The 23,213-nt window shown below is 61.8% G+C and overlaps 1 protein-coding gene across 4 annotated transcripts; it reads right to left on the bottom strand.

The window, feature by feature from the left end:
• Positions 1-532: 532 nt before the first annotated feature.
• PLK5 (polo like kinase 5 (inactive)) lies at positions 533-13,010 on the bottom strand. 4 transcript variants are annotated; one of them, XM_037885741.2, is made up of 15 exons: positions 12,890-13,010; positions 11,248-11,355; positions 9,859-9,975; positions 8,822-8,951; positions 7,182-7,269; positions 7,007-7,102; positions 6,390-6,588; positions 5,695-5,833; positions 5,518-5,606; positions 5,313-5,421; positions 4,039-4,119; positions 3,512-3,671; positions 2,697-2,826; positions 2,306-2,416; positions 533-1,484 (listed from the first exon to the last, which is right to left on the bottom strand). In XM_037885741.2, the coding sequence occupies exons 1-15, from the start codon at positions 12,992-12,994 to the stop codon at positions 1,299-1,301; spliced, it is 1,848 nt and encodes a 615-aa protein (XP_037741669.1). In that variant the 5' UTR covers positions 12,995-13,010; the 3' UTR covers positions 533-1,298. The 4 variants fall into 4 exon arrangements, with proteins under 4 accessions (XP_037741669.1, XP_037741670.1, XP_043391773.1 ...); XM_037885742.2 differs by having other exon boundaries at positions 3,620-3,671; XM_043535838.1 differs by lacking the exon at positions 4,039-4,119.
• Positions 13,011-23,213: the final 10,203 nt, after the last annotated feature.

The following is a 23,213-nucleotide window of genomic DNA, read 5'->3' as shown; positions in this document are numbered from 1 at the left end:
CCAGGGCAACTCCTGTATCCAATAGGGAGTTGGGGGGACCCCTGGCCCAGGGCGCTGTGGATCACAGCAGTCTACAGTGTTTCTTGTGACAGCTACAACTCCCTGGGCTATTTTCCCGTGGCCTCCTCCTAACCCCTTCTCTAACCTCACCACAGGACCTTCCTCCTGACGCCAGGTAACATTTGTACTCCTCAGTCCTCCAGCAGCAGCAGCACCAGCATGCCCATGCCCACGCCCCTTAATTGGCTCCAGGTATCCTAATTAGCCTGCCTACCTTAATTGGTTCCAGCACGTTCCTGATTGTTCTGGAACTGCCCCTGTTTCCTTACCCAGGGAAAAGGGAACTGCTTAATCTGGGGCAAATATATCTGCCTTCTGTCCGTTCATGCATCTGGGCAGAGTTCCTCTGGGCGGCGTCTACTGGCTCCCTTGACGCCTTCGAGGAGCACTGGGTGCTGTCTGGGGTTCTCTGCTCAGTGTCCTCATCAGGTTCCCTTCGTTTGACCCTTTGACCGCACTCCTGTCCCTGTTATTTCATTAGTTGTCCCCCGGAATCACTTGGTTTCCAGGTCCTGTGGATCCTCCCCTTAGACTGAGGGAGGTATTTAGCAATGGGCTTCCGCCCCCTCCCCCCCCACTTCCTGGATCCCAATAGGATCACTCTCCTGTAGCCATCTGGCCTGACCCTGTCACACCTCCCACATTTGCACTCCTGGGTTCTCTTGCCTCCTCAGAGCACCTCCCTCCATCACGTAACCTTGGCTTTCAGTGCCCCCTTCCCATCCTGGCTCCAGTCTGGGCGGGAGCCTGGCCCAGCAGGCTCCTTCCCCACCCTCCTCCAGCGCAGAGCAGTCAGGCCCGGCCAGCTCCAGTCCCGGATCCTGCAGGCAACTCCCCAGTTTGCCTGGCCCCAGCCATTCCAGGCAGCCTGGTGGCCCCTGCCACACGCTGCTCCAGCTCCCCTTTGGGAGCCACCCCTAGAGGCCAAGGCCCGTTTGCAGCGCCCCAAATCCCATCCTCAGGGGACGCCAGTGGGTGAAGCTCCTGGGCCGGCATTAGCATCGGGCAAACAGGGGAGCGAGGGGCAGAGTGGAAAGGACCCATGTCTTCACAGCACCCCCCCAAGCCAGGGAGTAGGGTTTGATCATCAAATTGGGTCCCATAAGAGCCCTAATGGGCCTGCCCCGGGCCACAACATCACCTCAGCCGCCCTGTGTCCATGTCCATGCCACGCCTGGTGCTGGGCAGCGGGTCTGGCTCCCGGGGGCAGGAGAGTCCCGGGGGGGCAGCGGAGGCAGCTATAGGCAGTGGGCCATGTCGAGGGCATACTGGAGACGCTCCCGCAGGGCAGGGGTGCAGCCCCCTGCGGCCAGGGCGCCCAGCGGGAAGGTGGCACTGACGCGCTGCTGGTCGATGAAGGTCAGGAGGTGCCCGCCACCTGGGCAGCTCAGCACAAGCTTGGTGCGGTCGCGATAGAAATTGACCTGCGGGGCAGAGAGGGGAGGGCGAGTGACGGAGCGTCCCACAGAACCTGGCCCAGGAGAGGGTTAATACCCCTCCCCCCGCCCCAGAGTCTCCCCCTACACACACACTGGGGAGGGCCAGGGAGCCCCGCTGGTGGCCCCCGCTGCTGGGATCCGACAATTGGATCAGCCCCCATGAGCTTAGGGAGCTCTGGCTGCAGGGTGGGGGCTCCTGCTCCATTCCCTCCCCCTTGCCCTCTAGTTCTGACCCTTCTGCCTCCTGACTGCCAGCCCCCAGCTGCCCTTGCACCTAGGCCCCCCTTTCCCCAGGGGTTTCCAGCCCCCGCTGCCACTGTCCGGCCCTGCTGCCAGGAGAGGGCCTTGGGGCAGTGTGGGTAGGGGGGCATGGACTGCAGCCCTTCTGGGGCCCCGCATTCACTGCTATCCCAGCCCCGGACCTGTCACCCCGGCCAGGCTGTGCTGCAGCCCCCAGGGATGGCGGAATGCAGCTGAGGCCGTCAAACTCACTTCACTTGTGACACTGGATAGTCCAGAGCAGCCTAGGTCTGCAGAGGCCCTGTATTGGGTGGGAGGAGCCAGAGCCTGGGGCGTGGCTTGGGGGAAGTGTGATGTCGGTTGTGGGGTGCTGCGGGGTGGAGGGGAAGGACGGGGAGTAGCCATGGGGTGGGAGGATCAGGGGAGAGGCTCGGGAGAGGAGGGAGCAGCCGTGGGGCAGGCGGATGGGGGGAGAGGCTCGGGGGGGGCACCGGACGAGGAGAGGCCTGAGTGGGGGCTCGGGGGAGAGGCTCAAGGGCGTGCCGGGGGGGATGGGGGGGGGTTACCTGCAGCGTCCCATTGCTGAAGAGCATCAGCAGCGCCCGGTCCGACTTGGCACAGCACAGGAGACAGGGGGCGTCCGTGGAGCTGCTGGGACCCGCCGGGTCGCTCCCCCCCTGCCAACAGGAGCAGAGTCAGGCAGCTGGCTGGGCCGGGGGGGCACCGAGCCTGGCTCCCCCTTACAGCCCCCGCCCCGCCCCCCGGCAACGCGGGCACAGCCCAGAGGGGATGGGTGAGCGGGGGCAGCACTGCTGGATGGGCCAGTGCTGCCCATGGCACTGCACCCTGGGGCCTCCCCCAGCCGCCCCGGCATATCCCGCGCTCCCAGCCCCGTGATTCTTCCCCCTCCCCACCCCCCGGCCCAGCCCCGGGGTTTCCCCAGCCCCGGGGCCTCACCTCCAGCAGCTTCTGCTGCATGTACTGGGAGAAGAAGTGCAGGATGCCCATCTTCGTGGCCAGGGAGGCGGGCACGTCGCTCCGGGGGAAGGACACGGCCTCCCCGCGCCCTGGGCAGTAGCAGACACGCCTGGAAGGAAGCCACAAAAAAGTCGCGAGGCTGGAGCAGCGGCCTGGGGGCTGGGAGGGCGCCAGGCAGAACCCCGGGAGAGGAGGCACCAGGTGTCCCAGGTGCCCAGAGACCTGCCAGGGCAGGTGCCAGGCGAGGTGGGTGTCAGGGGGACTGAGCAGAGGGTTGGGGGGGGATTGGAGGTACCCGCTGCTGCATGGGCAGACGGGGTGGTGGGTGTCTGAGCGGGGGTGGGGCTGCCTGTGCAGAGGGCTCCAGGGGTGGCAAGGCAGGTACTGAGGTGGGTGCTGGGAAGGTAGAGGGCCAGGTGGATTCTCAGGTGGGGGCAGAGGGCCAGGCAGGTGCCCGGGGGAGGGGGCATAAGGCCAGGCGGGTGCCCAGAGGATACCTACGATGGCTGTGGGCAGAGGGCTAGGCAGGTGCCCGGAGGAGAGGGCAGAGGGCCAGGTGGGTGGCCGGGGGAAGGTGAAGAGGGCCAGGCAGGTGCCCGGAGGGGATACCTACGATGGCTGCAGGCAGAGGGCTAGGCAGGTGCCCAGGGGAGGGGGCAGAGGGCCAGGTGGGTGCCCGGGGGGATATCTACGGGGGCTGTGGGCAGAGGGCCAGGCGGGTGCCCAGAGGAGGTGGCCAGGCAGTGCCCAGGGGAGGGGGCAGAGGGCCAGGCGGGTGCCCGGGGGATACCTACGGGGGCTGCGGGCAGAGGGCTAGGTGGGTGCCGTCAGCGAGCAGGGCGCCCGTAGAGCCGTCTGAGAGCAGGTAGCCGAAGCCATACTTGTTGGAATAATCCACCCACCTGGTGACCCAGAGGACGGGCGGCGCCAGGCGCTGCACAGGGTTGTGCTCGGCTGCAAGGAGAAAGAGGGGAGCCTGAGGCCCAGCACAGGGGCCCTCGCAGGCCCCCGGTGCCCAGCCAGCTGGGGAGAGCCCCTGACAGAGCAGGTGGGGGGAGGAGGCAACCTGAGCAGCGTGTGCCTCCACCCAGCAGACCCCCACTGGCCCGGCCCAATCCCTGGCACTGCCAGGCCCTGTGGGGCAATCCCACCCCCCAGCACGGAGTCCTAGCCCCTGCAGCCGATGGGCTGGACAGTGGCCCAGGGTGGGTCCGGCCAGGTTCGCGCGGGGGGCTTGGTGCCTGGGCTGAGGAAGGCCCAGGGGACGATGGAGCTGGGCGTGCAGGGGTTTGTGGGTCTCCGGCGCAGGGCTCCCTCTTACCCAGAGGCATGTTCTTCAGGCAGCTGCTCAGCACCCTGGTGACTGACTGCACCGCGCTCCCCACGCTCCAGCCTGCATCTGCTGCAGAGACGGGCTGGGATCAGGGCTCCAGGCATGGCACCCCCTGTAAGCCTGGCACCCCTCTGCCCCCCGCCTTCCAGACCCACCACTACACCTGCCAGAGGTGGGGCTAGAACCTAGGAGTTCTGATCCCCGCCCCCCATCTAACCACTATACCCCACTCCCCTCTCGGAGCCAGGGAGAGAACCCTGGGGTCCTGATCCCCCACCCCCGTCGAACCGCTAGACAATGCTTCCGCCAGTGAGCACAGCAGGTGGCTGGATCATTTCTCTGCCCCGCCAGCCCCATGTGCTCTCCTGCCCTGAGGGCCTCCCTCCCGCAATGAGCGGGGCTGTTGCCCCAACCAGCGAACAGGAAGCAGCGAGGGAACCCAGGGGGGCCACACCAGGGGGAGGCATAGGGTTGCCAACTCTCCCGGTTTCGCTAAGAGTCTCCCGGAATCAGGCCCTATCTCCCGGAGGCTACTGAAGCCAAACCGGGAGGTTTTTAGGTGCTAAAAGTCTGGCCTCGCGGCGGGGCTAAGGCAGGCTCGGCCCCCGCAGCTCCCATTGGCTGCAGTTCCCGGTGCATGGGAACTGCGGAGTTAGCGCTCAGGACATGGGCAGCACGCAGAGACCCCTGCCCCGCCCAGGGGCCGCAGGGACGTGCCAGCCACTTCTAGGAGCAGCGCGGGGTCAGGGCAGGCAAGGAGCCTGCCTTAGCCCTGCTGCGCCGCCCACCTGGAGCCCACACCCCTCACCCCCTTCTGCACCCCAATCCCCTGCCCCAGCCCAGTGAAAGTGAGTGAGGGTGTGGGAGAGTGAGGGAGGGGCCTCGGGGCAGGGGGCGGGGCAAGGGTGTTTGGGTTTGTGCGATTAGACAGTTGGCAACCCTAGGGAGGCGGGGGCCTTGTACTGCAGCGATCCTGGCCCAGCAGGCTCCCGGCGGCCCTATTGGGGGCTGCTCCGGGCCCCTGGCCACGCAGTGCACGTGAGCTGCAGCCTCCCCGGGCAGCTCCCAAGGGAGGTAGAGACCAAGAGAGGTCCTTGGTGTGGGGGCCCAACCAGAGCCCCCCCCAGGGCCCGATCCCCAGCAGGGGCTCTGCACACACTGCTCCCAGCTGGCATCAGGACCTGGATGTCTCCAGCCTAGAACCCTCCCAAATTCCAGCCCAACAGCTAGAGGCCGGTCTGGGAAATGTGGCATCCACTTACAGTCGGCACTGGAGCATCTGGGCCTGAGAGCTCCCGTCATGAGCAGATGGATGGAGAACATGTGGGGGCCCTTGGGTAATGGCACAGCCTGGACACTGCCTCTTTCCACCTGGCAGGGAGACGGGGACAGCGGGTGAGAGGGGGGAGCTGGGCTGCAGACCCCCCCAGGTCCCTCCCCACCCTCCTTCCCGTGGACCCCTCCTACCTCGCTGTGCTGCTCCGTGCTGGGCAGGTTCTGAGCCTGCCAGGATTGGCTCGTCAGCTTCTCCGGCTCCTCGCCGGGCACTGGGCTACCTGGATGGAGACACAGCGGAGCCGTGACGCCACACGGGCACTGCCAAGCTCAGCCCAGAGCACGGGGGGACGCGGCCACTTGACCCACCTGCCCGGGGCTCCTGGCACGGCAACCCCCTGAACAGCACCTTGGCCGCCTTCTGCAGGAGCTTGCCGATCGGATTGGGCAGGGCGAAGACGGGCACCGAGTGGCAGGCGCGGGACGGCAGCTTGTCCGGAGTGAAACCCTGGGAGACGACAGCCACGTCACTCCATTCCCGGCCGTACCGCATGCTGGTGCCATGGAGGAGGCAGGGCAAGGACCCCACGGTCCATACGGGCACCAGGGCTAGAAGGGGCCATAGAGGCCAGGGATGGCGGAAGTAACCCAGAGGGGCTGGAGAGGTTGGAGCACCAGCCCAGGGACTTGGGGCACTGTGTTGGGGGCTGGGTGCAAGAACCTGGATCCTCTTGGCTTTGGTTTGCTCCAGGGCCGGCCGCTGCTCTTTGCAGCTGAGCTAAGGGTACGGGACCCTTCTGGGGGCTGGGGGCCAGGGGAGGTGGCATTCTTTCTAAGACAGGGCAGCACAGGTGCACGCCCACCCTGGGCGCCTAGACGGGGTTCGCGGGTGCAAGCGCATGCCCAGCAATTGGGCCCGGCTCCCCCAGTGTACGCGCAGCACCCGTCTTAAATCCGAGCAAGCGGCATCGCGACCTGGCACACGGGGTCGCAGCGCCGCTCGGGATGGGTGCCTGCCATCTATAGTGCCCGGAGCGACTCGCCCGCCCCTGCATCGCCCGCACCTGGGTGAAGAATTCGTGCTCCAGCACCTCCTCCAGGCTGGGCCGCTCCGAGGGGCGGGGCGCCAGCAGGCGGCCGATCAGCTTCCTGGCGCCGGGCGAGAGGTGGTTGGGGGCAGGGTACCGGCCCTCCCGGATGCACTGGTACATCTCCTGCTTGTGGGTGATCTCGAAGGGGGAGCAGCCTGTCAGAGCCGTGTACCTGGGGCGAGGGAAGGCAGCCAATCAGACACTTCCCAGTGCACCAAGGCGGGCACAAGCGGCCAATCAGAGCATTCCCTAGAGGGGAAAGGCCCAGTGTCCCATTCCCCACCCCACTGAACCAGCCATTCCCCCTGGGGCCGGGTTGGAGCCGGTGCCCCAAAGAGTCAAAAAGCCCCATATCCCATTCCCCACCCCACTGAACCAGCCATTCCCCTGCCCTGGGGCTGGATCAGAGCTGGTGCCCCGAAGAGTCAAAATGCCCCGTGTCCCATTCCCCACCCCATTGAACCAGCCTGTTCCCCACGCTGGGGCTGGGTTGGAGCTGATGCCCCGTATCCCATTCCCTTCCCACCGACCCGGCCCGGCCCACCCCGCTCGGAGGCATTTGCCCAGTTGCAGCCTGGTGCCTCACTCACATGATGCAGCCCAGGGCCCAGATGTCGGACTGGAAGGAGTGCCCCTTCTTGGCGATCACCTCGGGGGCCAGGTAGTTGGGCGTCCCACACACCACGCTGTAGGGGAAAAGGAACGGGAGGTGAATCCGCAGAGCGCCCCGGCGAGGGCTGCAGGCTGCGCTGGGCCAGCACTTACCCCCGTCTCTGGCTGGCCTGCTCGTCTCTCGTCGCCAGCCCCAGGTCCCCGATCTTCACCTGCATATTCTTCGTGAGGAAGAAGTTACCTGTGGGGTGAAGAGAGGTCAGCCGCTGAGCGCACTCCAGGCAGCTTTCCAGTCACAGGGCCAGAGTCACCCCCCTTTGCAGGTGGGGAAACTGAGGCATGGAATGGCTCCAGATCACACAAGGAATCAGTAGCAAGGCTGGGAACGGTGTCCTGGCTCCCAGGCTCTAGCCACTAGACCATGCTGCAGGGGAGAAGGGAGCATGGAAGGGGGCGTATGCGGGGCTGTCTGTGTCGACATATTTCTGTACAGCAGCTCAAGCAGCTGTGGAGACAGGAGTAGCCCATTGTTCAGGGGAAGGCTCTGGACAGGGCCTCCTCAGTAGCCCTGGCGGTTTGTATGTGCCCCATGGGAGCAATAAATCACAGGCAGGAGGCCCTCCCCAGCCCAGCAGACAGAGGCTGCTCGGCAGGGGGCAGCTGTGTGCGTGTCAGGGAGAGAGGCCGCATCTGGGGGTCCCCACGAATCTCCCCCTCCACGGGGCAGCCCCTACATGGAGAGCTGGCTCCCGGGCTCCCATTCAGAAGCATGAAGTCACGCTGGTGGCATTTACTCCCAACAAGCCAGACGGCCAGACGCGCTCCTGGTGTATTTATAACCCCTCTCCAGCCCCCAGCCCCCTTCGGGTGGGGTCTCAGAGGCCAAGGTGAAGGGCACAGGGGCCATTAACTCCTTCACTGCTGCTCAGGGCTTAAAGGATTGAAAGGGTCCCCAGGAAGATGGATTTGGGGACCCCTGGTGCTGCATTGCTGTAAGGCAGAGATCAAGCAATCCAAGGGTCTGAGCCTCTAGGAGCTCAGTCCCATCTCCTCATTGCCCAGTGCGGGAGCTGAGAGGAAGGGGAAGGACGTGACCTGCCTCAAGTACAGCTGGAAAAAGAACCCAGAAGTCCTGACTCCCAGCCACCACTGTTCCTCTGTTCCCCACACCAGTTGGACCAGATTCCCAGAACCAGGACCAGAACCTAGGAATCCTGGCACCCCAAAACCAGCTCAATGCTTCTCATGGCTGGAGAGAGGACCCAGGTGCCCCAACTCCCAGCCCCTTCCCTCCTCTCCCCCAACCTATAGGGCCACCCTCCCAGAGCTGAGACCAGAACCCAGGAGTCCTGGCACCCAGCAACCTGCTCCACACGCCTCAGAGTTGGAAAGAAGACCCAGGAGTTCCAACCCCCCACCCCCACCCCCCCGGGCCTCCCCACACTCCAACCCACTGCACCTCCCAAGCGCGGCATAGAGCCCAGGAGTCCTGCTCCCAAAGCCCTGGCTGCGACTACTAGGCAACACTGCCCTCCTGTCCCCATGGGGTGCCTTCCCCACTGCAGCCAAGTCCCATAGCATGTCTAGGCGAGGACTCTGGAGGGGTGGGGCGGAATCCAGTTCCCTCTGCCAGCCGCTTTGCCACGGGCACCTGCCCAGCATCAGAGGGCGACGTGTAAGCAACACTGGTGAGGTCTCTCCCCCTGCACCCTTTGGGGATCCCCCCTCCCGCCCCGGCGTCCCCCTGTGCTCCAGCCAGCCCCGGCTCGTTGCCGCCGGCCCGAGCCACATACTCAGCTTGAGGTCGCGGTGGATGATGCCCTGCTGGTGGAGATAGCACAGCCCCGCCACGATCTGCCTCAGGTAATATCGGACCTCTGGCTCCGTCAGCGTTTTCCTGGCCTTCAGGATGTGGGCAAGGGACTGGGGATGGGGAGAGGAAACAGCTCAGCGACAGATTGGGTCCAGCACAGCACACAAGCCTCCGATCGGCAGCATGGTCCAAGGTGCTGGTAACCCCCCGCCCAGCCTTTTGGGGACAGATTGGATCGGGGAGGGGGAGGCGGAGGGGCTTGAGTCAAACCCATCCCCCCCCTCTGACTCTCGGGCGCTCGACATCTGGGCCTGACTTTCATGGCTCCAGCCTGTCTCTGCTTGTCGGAGGGTCAGTGGAGCTGCTAGAGGCAGGTTAGTTACTGTCGTATCGCCTCGGAAAGCTGCCCCACCCTTCACTTAGTGGACTAAAAAGTCGGCCCTGAAGAATAAGCACGTCTGTCCCTTTCAATCCGAAGGGAGCAGCCATATATATAGCTGTGTTTGGAGTGACTCCTCGGCTGTTCCCAGGAAATCTTCCACTGCCCCAGGGTAATTTAGAGCAGCCTAAGGACTGCTCTAAGTGACACCAGCTTGGGTGGCCCACTAAGCCCAAAGGGTGGAAAGGAGGGGAAAGTGACTCACTCGAGGTCACACACAGTAGATCACAGGCAGAGAGGGAACAGACCCCAGAGCTCCAGAATCCCAGCACCTTCTCTGCTCTAGCCCAGGCTGCCTCCCGCAACGCTAGTCAAACAGGCCTCTCGCGGCGTGCTGCAAGCCAGATAAAGGCTGGTCTCATATTTTCAAGCCAGATTTGCAGGCACCAGAGGATTGGAAAAGAATCAGGAGAGACGCCCAATTTATTATGGCCCCAAATGTATGTAGGCTCCTAACTTCCCTGGATTTCAACGGAAGTTAAGAGTGCAAACACCTTGGAGGTTCTGAGTCTAGGTATCTCTTTGCTCCCTTCCCTGATGAGATCCGGGGCCCAGCGCCTTGGCTCGGCTCGGCTCACCTTGCGGCTGCAGTACTCCAGGAGCATGTAGATGTTGCCCCGGTCAGCAAAGTGCCGGTGGAAGCCCACGACGTGCCGATGGTTCAGGTGGCTGTGCAGCTCGATTTCCCTCTCGACCTGCGGGAGGAGAATTGCAGACATGCACAAAGAGCAAGAGAAACCAGTCACGAGCCCGAAGCGCTGGAGTCAGCTAGAATCATACAGCGCTGTGGAAAACGCACACGCACACTGCTCCCCGGCTGGGCCTGCGGATCCTGGGTCCTCGTGCCCAGCTCGGAGTTTCGCAGCTGTCAGCGTTGCACTCACAGCCCCTGGGAACTTTACGACAGCAGTAGGGGTCATTCCGCTCCTCCCAAAGCTACTGGAGCGATAGGAGAAACCCCATTAGCTGCTAGCAGTATAGGGCCTATGATACACAGCTATGCAGTTCAGATCCCACCCATAGGTGGCAGCTGTGCATACCCACCCACCACCGGCCATTTCATTAGAGTCAGAACCCAGCTAGCTCAGAGCATTCATGCTTTTTGGTTGATGCCAACATGAGCTGGTAAAATGACAGCAAGACCAAGGCTTTAACGAGATCTGACATATCTCTCGGGCAAGGGGCCTAAGGGATGCCAAGCAGTTGGCAGACGGTGTGCGCCAGGGAAATCACGCCTCTGCCACCAAAATGCAGCTGGCTCTGCGGTGGAATGTGACCGGCATCTCGCAACAGCCGAGTCACACGATAGAGGCAGACGGGGAATTTCTGGACCCTGAACGAAGCTGCAGGGGGGATGGAGACGATCAGGCTGTGGTTACCCGCAGGGTGGGCCACCAGGGTTAACGCTCTCAATCTTCGGTGCTCAGGCGCAATGGCCTCCCCACGTGGAGGAATGAGAAGCGGTTGCACCCTGCACTGACGTTGGAGGCTGCGGCTCATCTCTGCATGGCCCGTGGTTTGCTCTGTGATACTCAGAGACCGTGTCTCAGCTGGGGGCTGGGCGACACCCCGGGGCTTGGGGATGGTGAGAACAAGAGGAAAGTGGAGAGTCTGCGGAGGGAGGGGGGCTTTTTTGTTTGCCCTGGGGTTTATCCCCCACCACCCCCAAGATTGAGGTACGGGGTGAGGGGGCGCGGGAATGGGGCTTGGCTGGGGGAGGGGTATAGTCGAGCCCCGGGTGCTGGCAAGGAAAGGGTTAATTAACCTTTCCCGTAGTTCATGGGTGTCTGCCCAGCATAGGCAGCCCAGCTGGGAGAAGGCAGAACAGGGCCCAGCTGCAGCCAATTGCTCCTCTGGGGGGATGATAAGAAGGGTGTGGGGAGGAGGGGGCATGACCTCCAGGCTCGCCTGGCCAGTGCTAGGTGCTTCCTCCCCACCCCACCCTATGGGAGTAGCCCCTGGCTCACCTTCCCCCTACTCTCCAGCTGGGAGATGCGGGACTGGGGGACGATCTTGACAGCGTAGACCTTGCCGGTGGACGTGTCCGTGAACTTGTAGCACCGGCCGAAAGCTCCCTGCGCGCAAGGAGGAGTTGTGAGGATGCTGGTAACCATGGTTTCCACCTTTAGCACCTCCACTGTAAAAATTTGCAGCACCACTGGATGGCTAACCCCTCACTGTGCCTCAGTTTCCTCATCACGGGGGCTGTGAGACCGAGGCTTTGTCTGGGGGGTGGGCACTGCAGCAGCACCAGTGGGGCGCAAGCCCTGCTCTCCGGGCGTGGGCTAGCAGGCCCATGGGGGAGCGGCATTGAGTCGGGCTGGGCACCCCGTGCTGCCCTGGGCCATCCCAGCCTCTGGTGCCCAGGGCCTGCAGCAACAGCACGGAGCAGGGCCCTGACCGGTGCTTTAGGCTGCTCCGCCCAGGGTAGGGTGACCAGCAAGTGTGAAAAATCAGGGCGGGGGTGTGTGTGTGGGGGGGGATAGGACTCTATATAAGACCAAGCCCCATATATTGGGACTGTCCCTATAAAATTGGGGCATCTGGTCACCCTAGTCCAGGGTAACTTTAAGTGCTCGGGGTTTCCCTTGGCAGACTTGTCGTGAGCCGGCCACAGTAGGAAGTTCTTTGATTCCCGGGTCACTGGCATCAGAGCGAAGTAGGTGTAGACAGCTGCCCCTGATGGGGTTGCAGTTTGCACGGGTGTAAGCGATGGTACAGTGTGATGGAGGATCGGGCCCAGGGTATTAGGGAGGGTAAGGAGCGGGGCTCCCTCTGCACCCAGGAGGAGCTGGGAAGAGCCCCCAGCAACTCATGAGTTGTAACTTCTCCCTGGTAAGTGGCTGCCGGCCAACGTGGGAGAAGCGGCTTCCAGAACCCGAGGAGCGAGGGCAGGTCTGGCAGCCCCCGGCTGTGAGCGCGGCTCCCTGCTAATCTGCGGCTGCTTTTGCACCCCATGGGCTCGGGATCAGGCTGTGCCAGTTAGCCCTCGGCTCAGCTGAGTCTCCCGAATCAGCCCGTGGCCTGCTGCAGCTCAGTGGTGGGGGCCAGTGAGAGCAGCAGGGCGGGGCCTGGGGTTCGAGTCCTGGGTTTTACTCCCAGCTCTCAGAAGGGAATGGTGTCCAGTGGATCCAACAGGGGAATGGGGGGGTAGGCATCAGGACTCCTGGGTTCTACTCCCAGCTCTCAGAAGGGAATGGTGTCCAGTGGATCCAACAGGGGAAGGGGGGGTAGGCATCAGGACTCCTGGGTTCTACTCCCAGCTCTCAGAAGGGAATGGTGTCCAGTGGATCCAACAGGGGAAGGGGGGGTAGGCATCAGGACTCCTGGGTTCTATTCCCAGCTCTGTCACTGATTAGATGACCTTGGGCAAATAGCCCGCCCCCTTGCCAGTTCCCCCCATCGAAACTGGCGATCACAATGACTTGCCTACCTCCCGCGGGGAAGGGGGGCTGGATGAGTTTAGTCCATGGCCAGCGTCCAGTGGCAGGTGCTAGAGAAGTACAGAAGTAGCACTGTCTCCATCAGATGCGCACACTGACTCTGCCCCCCGACACCCTGGGGGGAATTGGCTTCCCAGAACAGCTTGAAAGTGGGGAAAAAAGGTACCTTTCCCAAGAGCTGGCCCCTCCTGTACAGCGTCCCGGTGCCTGGATCCTCTATGAAGTAGCTCAGGTTGTCTCCCTGTGCCCTCCTGCTGGCTGAAGGCTCCATCCGCCCCAGTCCCTCTCCCACCCCCTAGTCCCCCCCGGCTCTTTCTCCGAGCTCCACTCACTGTGCTCAAGGCAGAGCACTTGCAAACCTCTTATAATGCAGGCAGGGGCTTGCTCTCCCCATCGCCTGCCGATTGGATACCCAAGACATGGGCTCAAGGCTCCACAACCTGGGGGCGGGCAGAGAGGAGGGGCCGGACGAGCTCGTTAAAGGGGAATCCAGGCTTGGCAGAGCAGCTGCGCCTCCGGCCCTTGCCTTAGCAGCAGCTGGGTTTCCGAGATGGTTTGCCAGGCCCTCACCTGGAGTCCTTGGAGGGGCGGCATCGTGGCTGGTTACTGCGGTGACGGTTGGGATGTCACCCATGGGGGAGCGGGGGGGTTATGGTAAGAGACGAAATAGCCTGATATCCACCACCCACTCCCGCACCGGCGAACGCCTTTAGCCAGAGAAACGTGGAAAATCCGTGACCCAGCCAGACCAGGGGGGCTGGGGACGTCTCAGCTGCTCTAAACGCGGGTGTGCGGGAGGGATATGTCACAACGGAGCAGAGAGATGGGGAAGCGCTGTGGTCACCAGTGCCCGCCTCCTAAGGCTAGGCCTGCCATGTAAATATCCCTTGGCTGAATGATGCCCAGAGGCTCCGGTAGAAATCAGGGCCTTGTTGTGTTCGGCGCTGCACAGGCCCAGCCAGCCCCTCCTTTCGTGGTCTAGATGGACAAAGGGGAGAGAAAGATGGCTGAGAAAACGGAAGCACACAGCGAGCGAGTGTCTTGCCCATGGCCACGGCCAGAACTGGTGGCAGTGCTGGGGGCTAGAACCCTGGTCTCCTGAGCCCCTGTCCGGGGCCTTATTCACAAGGCTAAAACTTCGCATTGTGGAAGTATCCTGACCCCATTCTGGCTGATAACTACAGATCCCTGGCCCCATGCGGCGAGTGTTCACGCAAGAGCTCACAGCCAGGATAACTCCGCCAGGTCCATTCTGCACCCGACATGCCTCCCCACCCCCATTGCATGCAGCCGCCTCCTCCATGTGCCATCCCCCTGCTCTTCTGTAGCTTTGCTGTGCGGCTGTTCAACAGCTGCCTTGCTCCACCCCAGAGCTGGCTGTGTTTCGGGGTGGGGGTGGATGGGTCCCTTCCAGAGGCATGGCTTCATGGGTGAGGGAAAGGGGCTGTGAGATGCCCAGGTGAGGTGGGCGCCGTGGGACGATGCTGACGCCAGCAAGGAGATGCTCCCTGCTGCTTGTTTCTACTCTCCCAGAGTCCCCTCTGCAAGGGGCGGTGGCCCCAGGACTGAGGGGACAGGGTGGGTTAGCTGGGAGGATAATCAGAAACTTTCTATGAGCCCATTTTGGGGGGGATCTTTTTTTGGGGGGGTGGTCTTCTTCCCCCTTGACCCTCAAGGTTTGTCTCCATGGAGAAACACTGCAGAGCTATAGCAAAATAATTCTAACTCCCCCCACACGTGGCCACTGTTCCACAGGACAAGTGACTCTATTCTGGGGTATTTATTCTACTTTGGCATTTCCCTGTGTAGACAAACCTTCCCACCTGCCCCTTGCTGCACCCTTGAGCGCCCCACTTGCATGTCCATGCACCACGGGGGAGCCCAGTGCCCCCTCTCTGGAATTAGCCATGCCCTGGGCAGCCCTAGGCCCGGGGCTGGCTTGGGCTCCCTTGCACGTTCTCGCTGGCGTGGCTCCCTCTGGTGTCCAGCTCTTGCTCTGATCCTGTATTTTGGTGGAGTTGATGGAAGCACTTCCTGAAGCTGGGATCGGTGGCTGGGGGGGGTCATCTCATAAGGGGTGGGAGCCCCCACACCAGGGCCATGTACAGCTGGGCTGGAGAACAGCAGGTAGGGCAGCGGGCAAAGGGGATGGCAGAGGTGTTTTAGGGTCTCTGTTGTCTCTGGTCCTTATAGAGAAGCTGATTTCCCTTCCACCTCTAGGGTGTGGGGAAAGGACCCTAACCCCCCTGGTAAGGCCCTTAACCCCATCCTGAGAATCCCCCCGGGCACATCCCAAAGGTCCTGCCCCTTCCTTCCATCCTCCCACATCTGCTGCTCCCCGTCCTCTTTTGCAGAGTGAGGGGGAGAGGGTCAGAATAACCCACTCGTGCTGTGCCTGGAGCCCCTCCTCCCACCGCACTCTGGCAGCACAGCCCCACTGAAATGCAGCCACTTCTGGGGGGGTGGGCCCAGCAATGCTGTGCAGCAATGCAAGGAGAAGTGCAAACGGCTGCTCCCCTGGGATCTCTAATGCAGGCGGGATGGGCTTGTGGTTAAGGGGCTCTGCTTATCCGGGTTCCATTCTTGGCTTAGCCCCAAACTTGCTATGTGACAGTGGGCAGGTCACTTCGCTCAACACTGTCCATCTTGGATGTCTAAGACTAGGCCCCCGGGATCCATGTTTAGCTGCGTAAGTGACCTGATTGGCAGAGGTGCCGAGTATCCACAATGCCAGTGAAGTCTGTGGGTGCTACAGGTGCGCACTAGTTTTGCAAATCAGACCCTTTGATTGGGCGCTTAACCTGAGGCACCCAGGCTGGAAAATACTGGTCTTAAATCTTGCTGTGCCTCAGTTTCCCCATCTACAAAATGCTGGCGGGAGGTCCTGTGGGCTAAATTTATGTATCTGAAGCCCAACAGGATCCTAGGGTGGAAAGTGCTGTAGAAGGGCGGAATCTTATTGTTCCTGACATCCACACGGGACCGAGAGCATCTCAGAGCTCGAGTCGTCCGCCCAGGGGATCGCAGGGACTGGGTCTGCCTTGGAATAAAGCAACCCTCAGAAAACTGGAAATGAAGTTGGAAAGATCTCCCCGGGCGGTGCTCGTGTCCGCAGGAGCCTGCAGTAGCTGGGGGGAGAGGCGAGGGGGCAGCGTTCAACAAGCGATGAAAGGCAGCCACCCACTTCCGCAAGACTGGACAGGGGAGCGCTTAGTTATTTGTATTATGGTACAAATCGGGCAGCACTGCTGCCCCCCGCCCCCCCCGCTCCCTCAGCCAGGCTGTGTTTAGTGAAAATATCCTGCCCTGCCCTGCCCTGGAGGGACCCCTGGCTGGTGGAGGAGAGGGGAGTTCAGTCCCCATGGTGCATTCACCAGATCCCAGCGAGGAGGCCTGATAAGCCCCCATCCTAGTGGGGTCTTTGTCCCCTGGGAGCTGGGCTGGTCTTACCAGGCAGCTCGGCTGAGCTGAAGGTGAAAGGCAGATGCTGTGGTTACCATGGTGGTGGAGCTGTTGCAGCGACTGGGTCACCAGCCTGCGCCCCCAGAAATGGCCGAGCACCCCCAAAGAGGGGCAACCTTCCGGGAGGCCCAGCGAATGCAAAAGGTGGCTTAATTAGCGAGTGCTCATGAAGTGCTTTGGGCATTACAGGGCCGCCGACTCCTTTGCTCTTTCCCCTGGGCAGCCCCCGGGGCTGGCGCCGCTGGGTCTGCCGCTGTGGGTCCTGCCCAAATGTTCCCATCTCAGTGCCTTGAGCCTGCCTCCAGGCGGGCAGCTCTTGCGATGTCTTCCCACGCCATCGGCAAGCAGCCGGTGCCACCTGGCCGAAGTCGGGGTGCGCGCTCCCTCCGTGGGGCTGGTCGCAGGGGGCCGAGCCGGGCTGTGACGCCAGGCCTGTGGAATGTGTGTCCGACACCGGATCGCCTGGTGTTTACAGCGGCACCTTCTGCTCTTCACTCCTGGCAGGAGAACAGGCTGCAGTGAGAGCCTGGCGGCTGTCTGCGTCTGGGGAGAAGAGGGGCTTGTTTAGAAGGCAGGGTCCCCCTGGACTCCTGGGTCCAGCACATACACTTCTCCTGCAGTCAGCGTGGGCTCCTCTCTACACCCCCAGGGTCCCCTAATGGGAGCTGCAATTGACACACAGAGTTAATTTCAAGCCCTTGTGAAAGGGGCAGGGGGTTAATCACTGCACACCAGCATCGTGGGTGAGCCCTGCTCAGGGCTGTGGGGAAGCCATGCCCCCCACTTTTCGTCCCTGTTATGCGCTTGGAGGGAGGGAGGGATTCCTTCCCTATCGCTGATCTGGCCTAAACCGGACTCCTGGATCCCAACTCCCCTGACATGTGGAAATCCAGCTCTATCTCAGAGTTCTTCACCTCCTGTCCCTGGGAGGGCTCAGATCCCCTCTGGGGAAGGGGGATGCAAAGAGGAGGTGTCAAGTTCCCTCCCCCTCCCCCCGCAACACACCTCCTTTCATTGCATCCCTCTCTCCAGCTGGGGGCCCTTGGGCGGGGGAGGGGGAACATGCCATATCACCTACACCCAGCCTGGCTGATGCCCAGTGGCTTGGGAGTTTGGGGCGAGAGGATGGGTGTGTCTCCGGGGAGCCTTTCCCCTTGAACATTGAGGACTGGAGTCTGCAGCTCTACAAGGTTGGCAAGCAGCCAAAACAGGGGCTGGGAACAGCTGCTCCCGGAGGTTTGGCTCCCAGACCCCCAACAAACACCATACAACTTTAACCCATTGCGTGCTGAGCCACAGGGCCAGGGCCCTGTCTCTTCAGTGTGCCGTGTACAGAGAAACAACACAGGGTCTGATTAGTCAGAGGGTCGCTCACTAAAGGTGCATCCCCCATCCCCTGTTAGCACCTGGATCTGCAGTGATTTAGTGAGACGGGAAGGTGGTTGTGTGGACAGGCTACGGGGCTGGAATGCAGGTGATATGGGAGCAATTTCTGGCTCTGCCCCTGACTCCCTGTGTGGCCCTGGGCAAGTCACGTCATTGCTGTGTGCCTCAGTTTCCCCCATCTGTAAAACGGGGATAACAATCCTTCCTAGGTCTGGGCTGGTTAGATTGTAAGCTCTCCGGGGTAAGGGCTGTCTCTTATTAACTTTTATATACAGCACCTTGCACAATGGAGCCCCGACCTTAGTTGGATCTTCTTGGTGCTATGATAAATAACTATATAAAATAGTCTCTGCTTCCCTGTTATTTAAAAGGCAGGGACCAATGATCTGTATAAACTCCCCAATTCCATCAATGTGGTGCCAGGTTGAAATCCAAGAAGGCTGCATTCCTCTCTGTCTGGAAAACGGGCTGCAAACACTCCACTGATACATCTAGCTTCCAAGAGCAGCCAGTGCCAGACACTCCATACGGCTTTAAAAAACTGCAGTGCTCTCCCCATGGGAGGAAATCCCTTCCTGACCCTCCCTGAGCATCTGCTCTGAAGCATGAGGACTGGGAGTCATGGCGATTTCCCTTAGCCAGTGTCCCTGCAGGGGCTGTTCTTTGTGGGAAATGCCCGATCCCTTCTTGTTAGATAGCACTGTTACAAGGGTGCCGGCAGAACAGATGCCTGTGTAAACCCAGGTAGTTAACAGATAAGGTGCCAGTACATGGTGCCTAGCAGGAGGCGATGTTGTCCCTGGATTTTCTAGGGCTAAGAAGAGCTCTTGCTGAGGCCTGCAAGCGGTTTATGGATTATTATTATTTACGATTTAATCTGTATTGGGGTAGCACCTAGGAACCTTAGTCACGGACCAGGACCCCACAAACAGAACAAAAAGATGGCCCTGCCCAAGGAGCTGACGACCTAAGTACAAGAGACAGCAGGTGGATACAGACAGATGGTCAGGGAAGCCCATTTAAAGAAGACTTCTGCTGTGCTCCTCTTTATATGGAGCCCTGCATGCTGCTCGCCCCAGTGACATCCTGCAGCGGTGAGTTCCAGGGGTTGATGGTGTGTGGCTGGGGGAAGGGCGCACTTGCGATCTCCTCCCTTGTCCTCATGCTGCGGGACAGGGAGCAGAGCTGAATGGTGCAAAGGTCCTGGAAGGGAGATGGACTTGGGGCCCAATCCTGGCCTGGGATCGATGCCTCACCACCCCCACTGGGAGAGCGTGTCTCTGAACAACATCCCCACAAACACAGCTGCTGTGGGTCCCATCAAGGCCACGCTGGGAGCTGCCGGCCACCATCCCTCCGGCGGGCAAGGTGCTGACGTGTCCGTGAGCGCAGGCTTCAGGCAGGCACCTGGCTGATTATCCCCCTCCCCCCCACATACCGCCAGCGCCCCACGGCCATGGGGGAGGATGCTGAGCTGCAGGTGGAGGAAGCTGACTCAGGAAACGGTTCCCAGCTCCCTGCAGGGGCCGGGGGGCATCCAGAGCTGCCTCTCCGAGGGGTGAGGCCCGGGCTCCCCTCCATCCCCTTGGGCTGCCAGAGAGCTCTGGGGCCAGGTTCTCCCAGCCTCAGGCCATGTGCTCTCTCCTGCGGAAGTGGGGAGCGGCCTTGCCCCTGCCAGCATCTTCCTTCCCAAGGCCGGTGGTGGGAGGGCCATGTACCCCCCCCCCGAGTCAATGGTGGAAAGGCCATAATCCCCCGCCCTCCGTGTTGGCTCAAGAATCCCTCCCCCACTGAGCACTGGAAAGGGCTTCATTTTCCTCCCCCATCTCCTGCTTTGTCCTTCCTGTCCTTGTGCTCTGTACCCCTGCTCCCCCCCCCCCGATCCCACTCTTCATCTACCCCCGGCCAGACGCCTCCCTCCCTGCAGCTCCCTCCCCTTCTCTGGCTGCCTGACACCCCCGCAACACACGCGTCCCTTTCTTCTGTTCTCTGCCCTTCCCTTCCCCCACATCCCTGACCTCTCCTGTCCTCCTGCTCCCCCCGCCCCTCCCACTCCTGAAGCAGCCTTGGCAGGAGAACAAGGCGCAGCCCAGCTGCAGGTGCAAGGAGCTGCCCGTTTCCCAGCATGCACTGCACGCGCTGGCCTTGTTCTCGGGGTGGGGGGGTGTCAGTTGCATTCCAGCCAAAGATGCAGCCCCCTTTGCTCTCCCCATCTCTCCCAGCCCCTTGCACCCCCCACCCCCGCTCTGCCCATCCTTCCCAGCCCCTCCATTCTCTCTAGTCCCCCAACCATCAGCCCTTCCTAGGATTGCCAACCCTCCAGGATTGTCCTGGAGCCTCCAGCAATCAAAGATCAATCTTTAATGAAAGATTATGTCATGTGATGGAACCTGCAGGAATTCGGCCAATCAAAGTTGGCAACCCTAACCCCCTCGTGCCCCCCACTCCCTGGCCCTAGTGTTTACCCGACTGCCACTCCCCGCGGTCCTTCCCTCTCCCGTTACCCCAGTGTTCTCAGCACTGGGCTGGTGGCATGGAGCGGGGTTGGCTGTGGGGTGGGGAGGGACATGAGGGGGGCTGGCAGGGCTCTCGGGGAGGACTGATGCAGGGTGGGAGCAGAAGGGTATTCTCAGAGCCTGTAAGCAAAGAGAGAGAGGGAACCCTGGCCCCCTGATCCCCGCACCCCGGGGGAGCTCCGAGCTGTCCAGCCCGGAGCTGGGAAGAGGGGGTTTGGCCGTGGGGCCTGGTTTGGCCCATTGTGCAAGGCCTTGCTCACACTGCCAGGCTCTGGCCGTGCCTGGTGCTGCTTCACAAGAGCCTCTTCCCCCAGCTCTCCTGGGCTGGTCCAGCTTTGCTCCCTGCCCGCCCCGCACCCCACGACCTGCCCACGCCAGCCGCAAGCCCTCTGAGCTCTCGGTCTCAAACCTGGGGGGGTCTTACCCCCCAGCTGGGCCGTGATCGTGGGCTAGGCAAGCCCAGCTCCCTGGGGCTGGCACCGCTGGTGGGCCGGGGACAGCGGAGCCAAAGCCTGGATTCCTCCCAATCCCGCCCCGCCTGCCCCTCTTCCCACGTGGGGCCAGGCCAGTTTGCCTGGAGGCTGCACTGGCTGTTGGTACCAGTGCAATGAGATCTGGGCATATGGCCAGACTTGGCATATCACCCGTGTTCCCGGGGCACCGAGCCCCACATCACCACTGGCACAGCACAGCATCGCCCGCCCCCTCCCACACGTGCAACAGCCTCAGCCAGGACCTCCCCTCTCCCCATCAGCTCAGGGAGCTGGTGCTTTGCGAGGGGCAAGGGGACAAGCCCCTGATGCTCTGGTCCCCATCTCTGCCCTCCCTGCCAGGAGGGTCCAGGGCGGGCAGCAGGCCCTGCCTGGCATCCCCCTGGAGTAGGATCTCCCTTGCAGCGCTGGCCCTGGCTGGGGACCAGGCTGGAGCCCGTAATCTCGGTCACCTCCCGGGATTCGCCCTCTGGCTTCGCACCGCAGTGGGGCAGGGAACGGCGCCAAAAACAACCTGTCTGGGATGGGCTCTGAGCCCAGCCCCAGCACTCGGCACCTGCGGGCTGATGGGAACTGAGCTCCTCCAAGAACCGCTCTCCCTCCCGCTCCCAGTCCCTGCCCCCCATGCCCCTGGTTGCTTCCAATCCTACATAGCGGTGGGGGCGGGGGTGCATCAGCAGGGACGGGAGAAATAAAAATGCCCCCCAAGCTTCTTGTCACTGCTTGATCCCTGCCCTGGGAGGGGAGGGGGTCGAGATCTGCCCTACCTTCCCAGGCGGCTAGGGGGAGCGAGCGCCCCCAGCAGAGCAGGGTAGTGCTGGGGGGTGGGCCATGGTTCTCTGCCTGCCAGGGGCTTGCTGGGGCTGTGGGGTGGAGCCCCTGGGAGTACGTGGGGCTGGAAGATCTAGGGGATGGAAGTCGAGTCGTGCTGGGCTGCAGGGGGAAGGGGCTGAGTCCCTGGGGCAGGGCCGTGGAGGGTGACAGGCCCTCGCTTTACCTTGCGATGGGCCCGGGGCTTTCACAGAAGGGACAGGAATGCTGTCTAGGGGGCTGGGCCTGGGAGTCAGGACTCCTGGGTTCTGCTCCCAGCTCTGGGAGAGGAGTAGGGTCCAGGGGCTAGAAGGGGGCCAGAGTCGGGCCTCCTGAGAGCTCTTCCTAGCTCTGCTGCTGCCTCTGCCCGTGAGCATGGGCGCGTCCCTTCCTCTCCGTGAAACAGTCCCAGTAACGCTCGACGAGGAGAGCCCCAGGCGTGCGGGAGAGCGGAGCTGGCCTCCACACGGGGCCTCGTTCAGCCGCTGGGCCGAGCCCCCTCCGACGGGCCTAGCCAGCAGGGGAACCTTGTGTGAAAGAACTGCCTGGAAGCAGGGTGTCCCTGCGGCTGAGATGAGCCGGCACCGAGCTCAGCCCCAGCACTGCCTGGGAAGCTCAGGGGTTGCTGTAACCCCGGCCTGCAGGAAGGGGCAGGAGCTCCACTCTGCGGGAAACAAGTTGGGTTTGAAACAACAAAGCCACGAGCAGTGGCAGAGGCTGCACGGGGCGGGGGAGTGGGCCAAACTCCACTGGGGGGGCTGTGCAGCGGATTGCCCACTGGGCCTGACACCCCCCCCCCGTCATTGGCACCAGTGTGAATCAAGAGCACGTGCCAGGAGCCGCTGGTGTCAGTGTGAACAGAACAAGGCCTAGTGGCCGTCAGTGTAACTTGCACTGATTGGCCCACCTGTGAGTGTCACGGAGCAGCAGGCAGGACTGGATGGAGTCTCAGGTTGTTTCTCCCCCTACCCTGTCCTCTTCCCCTCCTCACCGCGGTGAGTTAAGAACATAAGAACGGCCACACTAGGTCAGACCAAAGGTCTGTCCAGCCCAGTATCCTGTCTGCCAACAGCGGCCAATGCCAGGTGCCCCAGAGGGAGTGAACCTAACTGGTAATGATCAGTGATCTCTCTCCTGCCATCCATTTCCACCCTCTGACAGACAGAGGCTAGGGACACCGTTCCTTACCCATCCTGGCTAATAGCCATTAATGGACTTAACCTCCATGAATTTATCCAGTTCTCCTTTAAACCCTATTGTAGTCCTAGCTTTCACAACCTCCTCAGGCAAGGAGTTCCACAGGTTGACTGTGCACTGTGTGAAGAACTTACTTTTATTGGTTTTAAACCTGCTGCCTGTTAATTTCATTTGGTGGCCCCTAGTTCTTATATTATGGGAACAAGTAAATAACTTTTCCTTATTCACTTTCTCCACACCACTCGTGATTTTATAGACCTCGATCACATCCCTTGCACCCCCCTCTGGCTGTCAGTTACGTTTCGACCCCTTTCCCTAACCTCAGGGCGGCTCCATCCTCTCCCGTGGGTTACTCCTGATTTACACCGGGGCTGAAGCATGATCAGGAGCAGGCCTGTGTGACCCCAGCTGAGGAGCTTCCACAAGTCATTTACATCACCCCTGGCTTTGGCCTACTTGGCACCCTCCTCCACCAGCTCTGAATTTGGCCCCGTGTATTTATTTATAGCTGATATGGCCCAACACCTCCTGAAGGCAGGTTTGGCCGACAGCCTGGAAAATGCCATGGATCAAAGAGTTAACTTACCCTTTCTGCCCTGGCTCCAAACCCGGCCCGATAGAAACAAAT

The sequence above is a fragment of the Chelonia mydas genome, chromosome 25 (assembly GCF_015237465.2).
Source record: "Chelonia mydas isolate rCheMyd1 chromosome 25, rCheMyd1.pri.v2, whole genome shotgun sequence".
In the NCBI taxonomy this organism is placed as follows: Eukaryota; Metazoa; Chordata; order Testudines; family Cheloniidae; genus Chelonia; species Chelonia mydas.
This window is presented reverse-complemented; position numbering and strand designations above follow the sequence as displayed.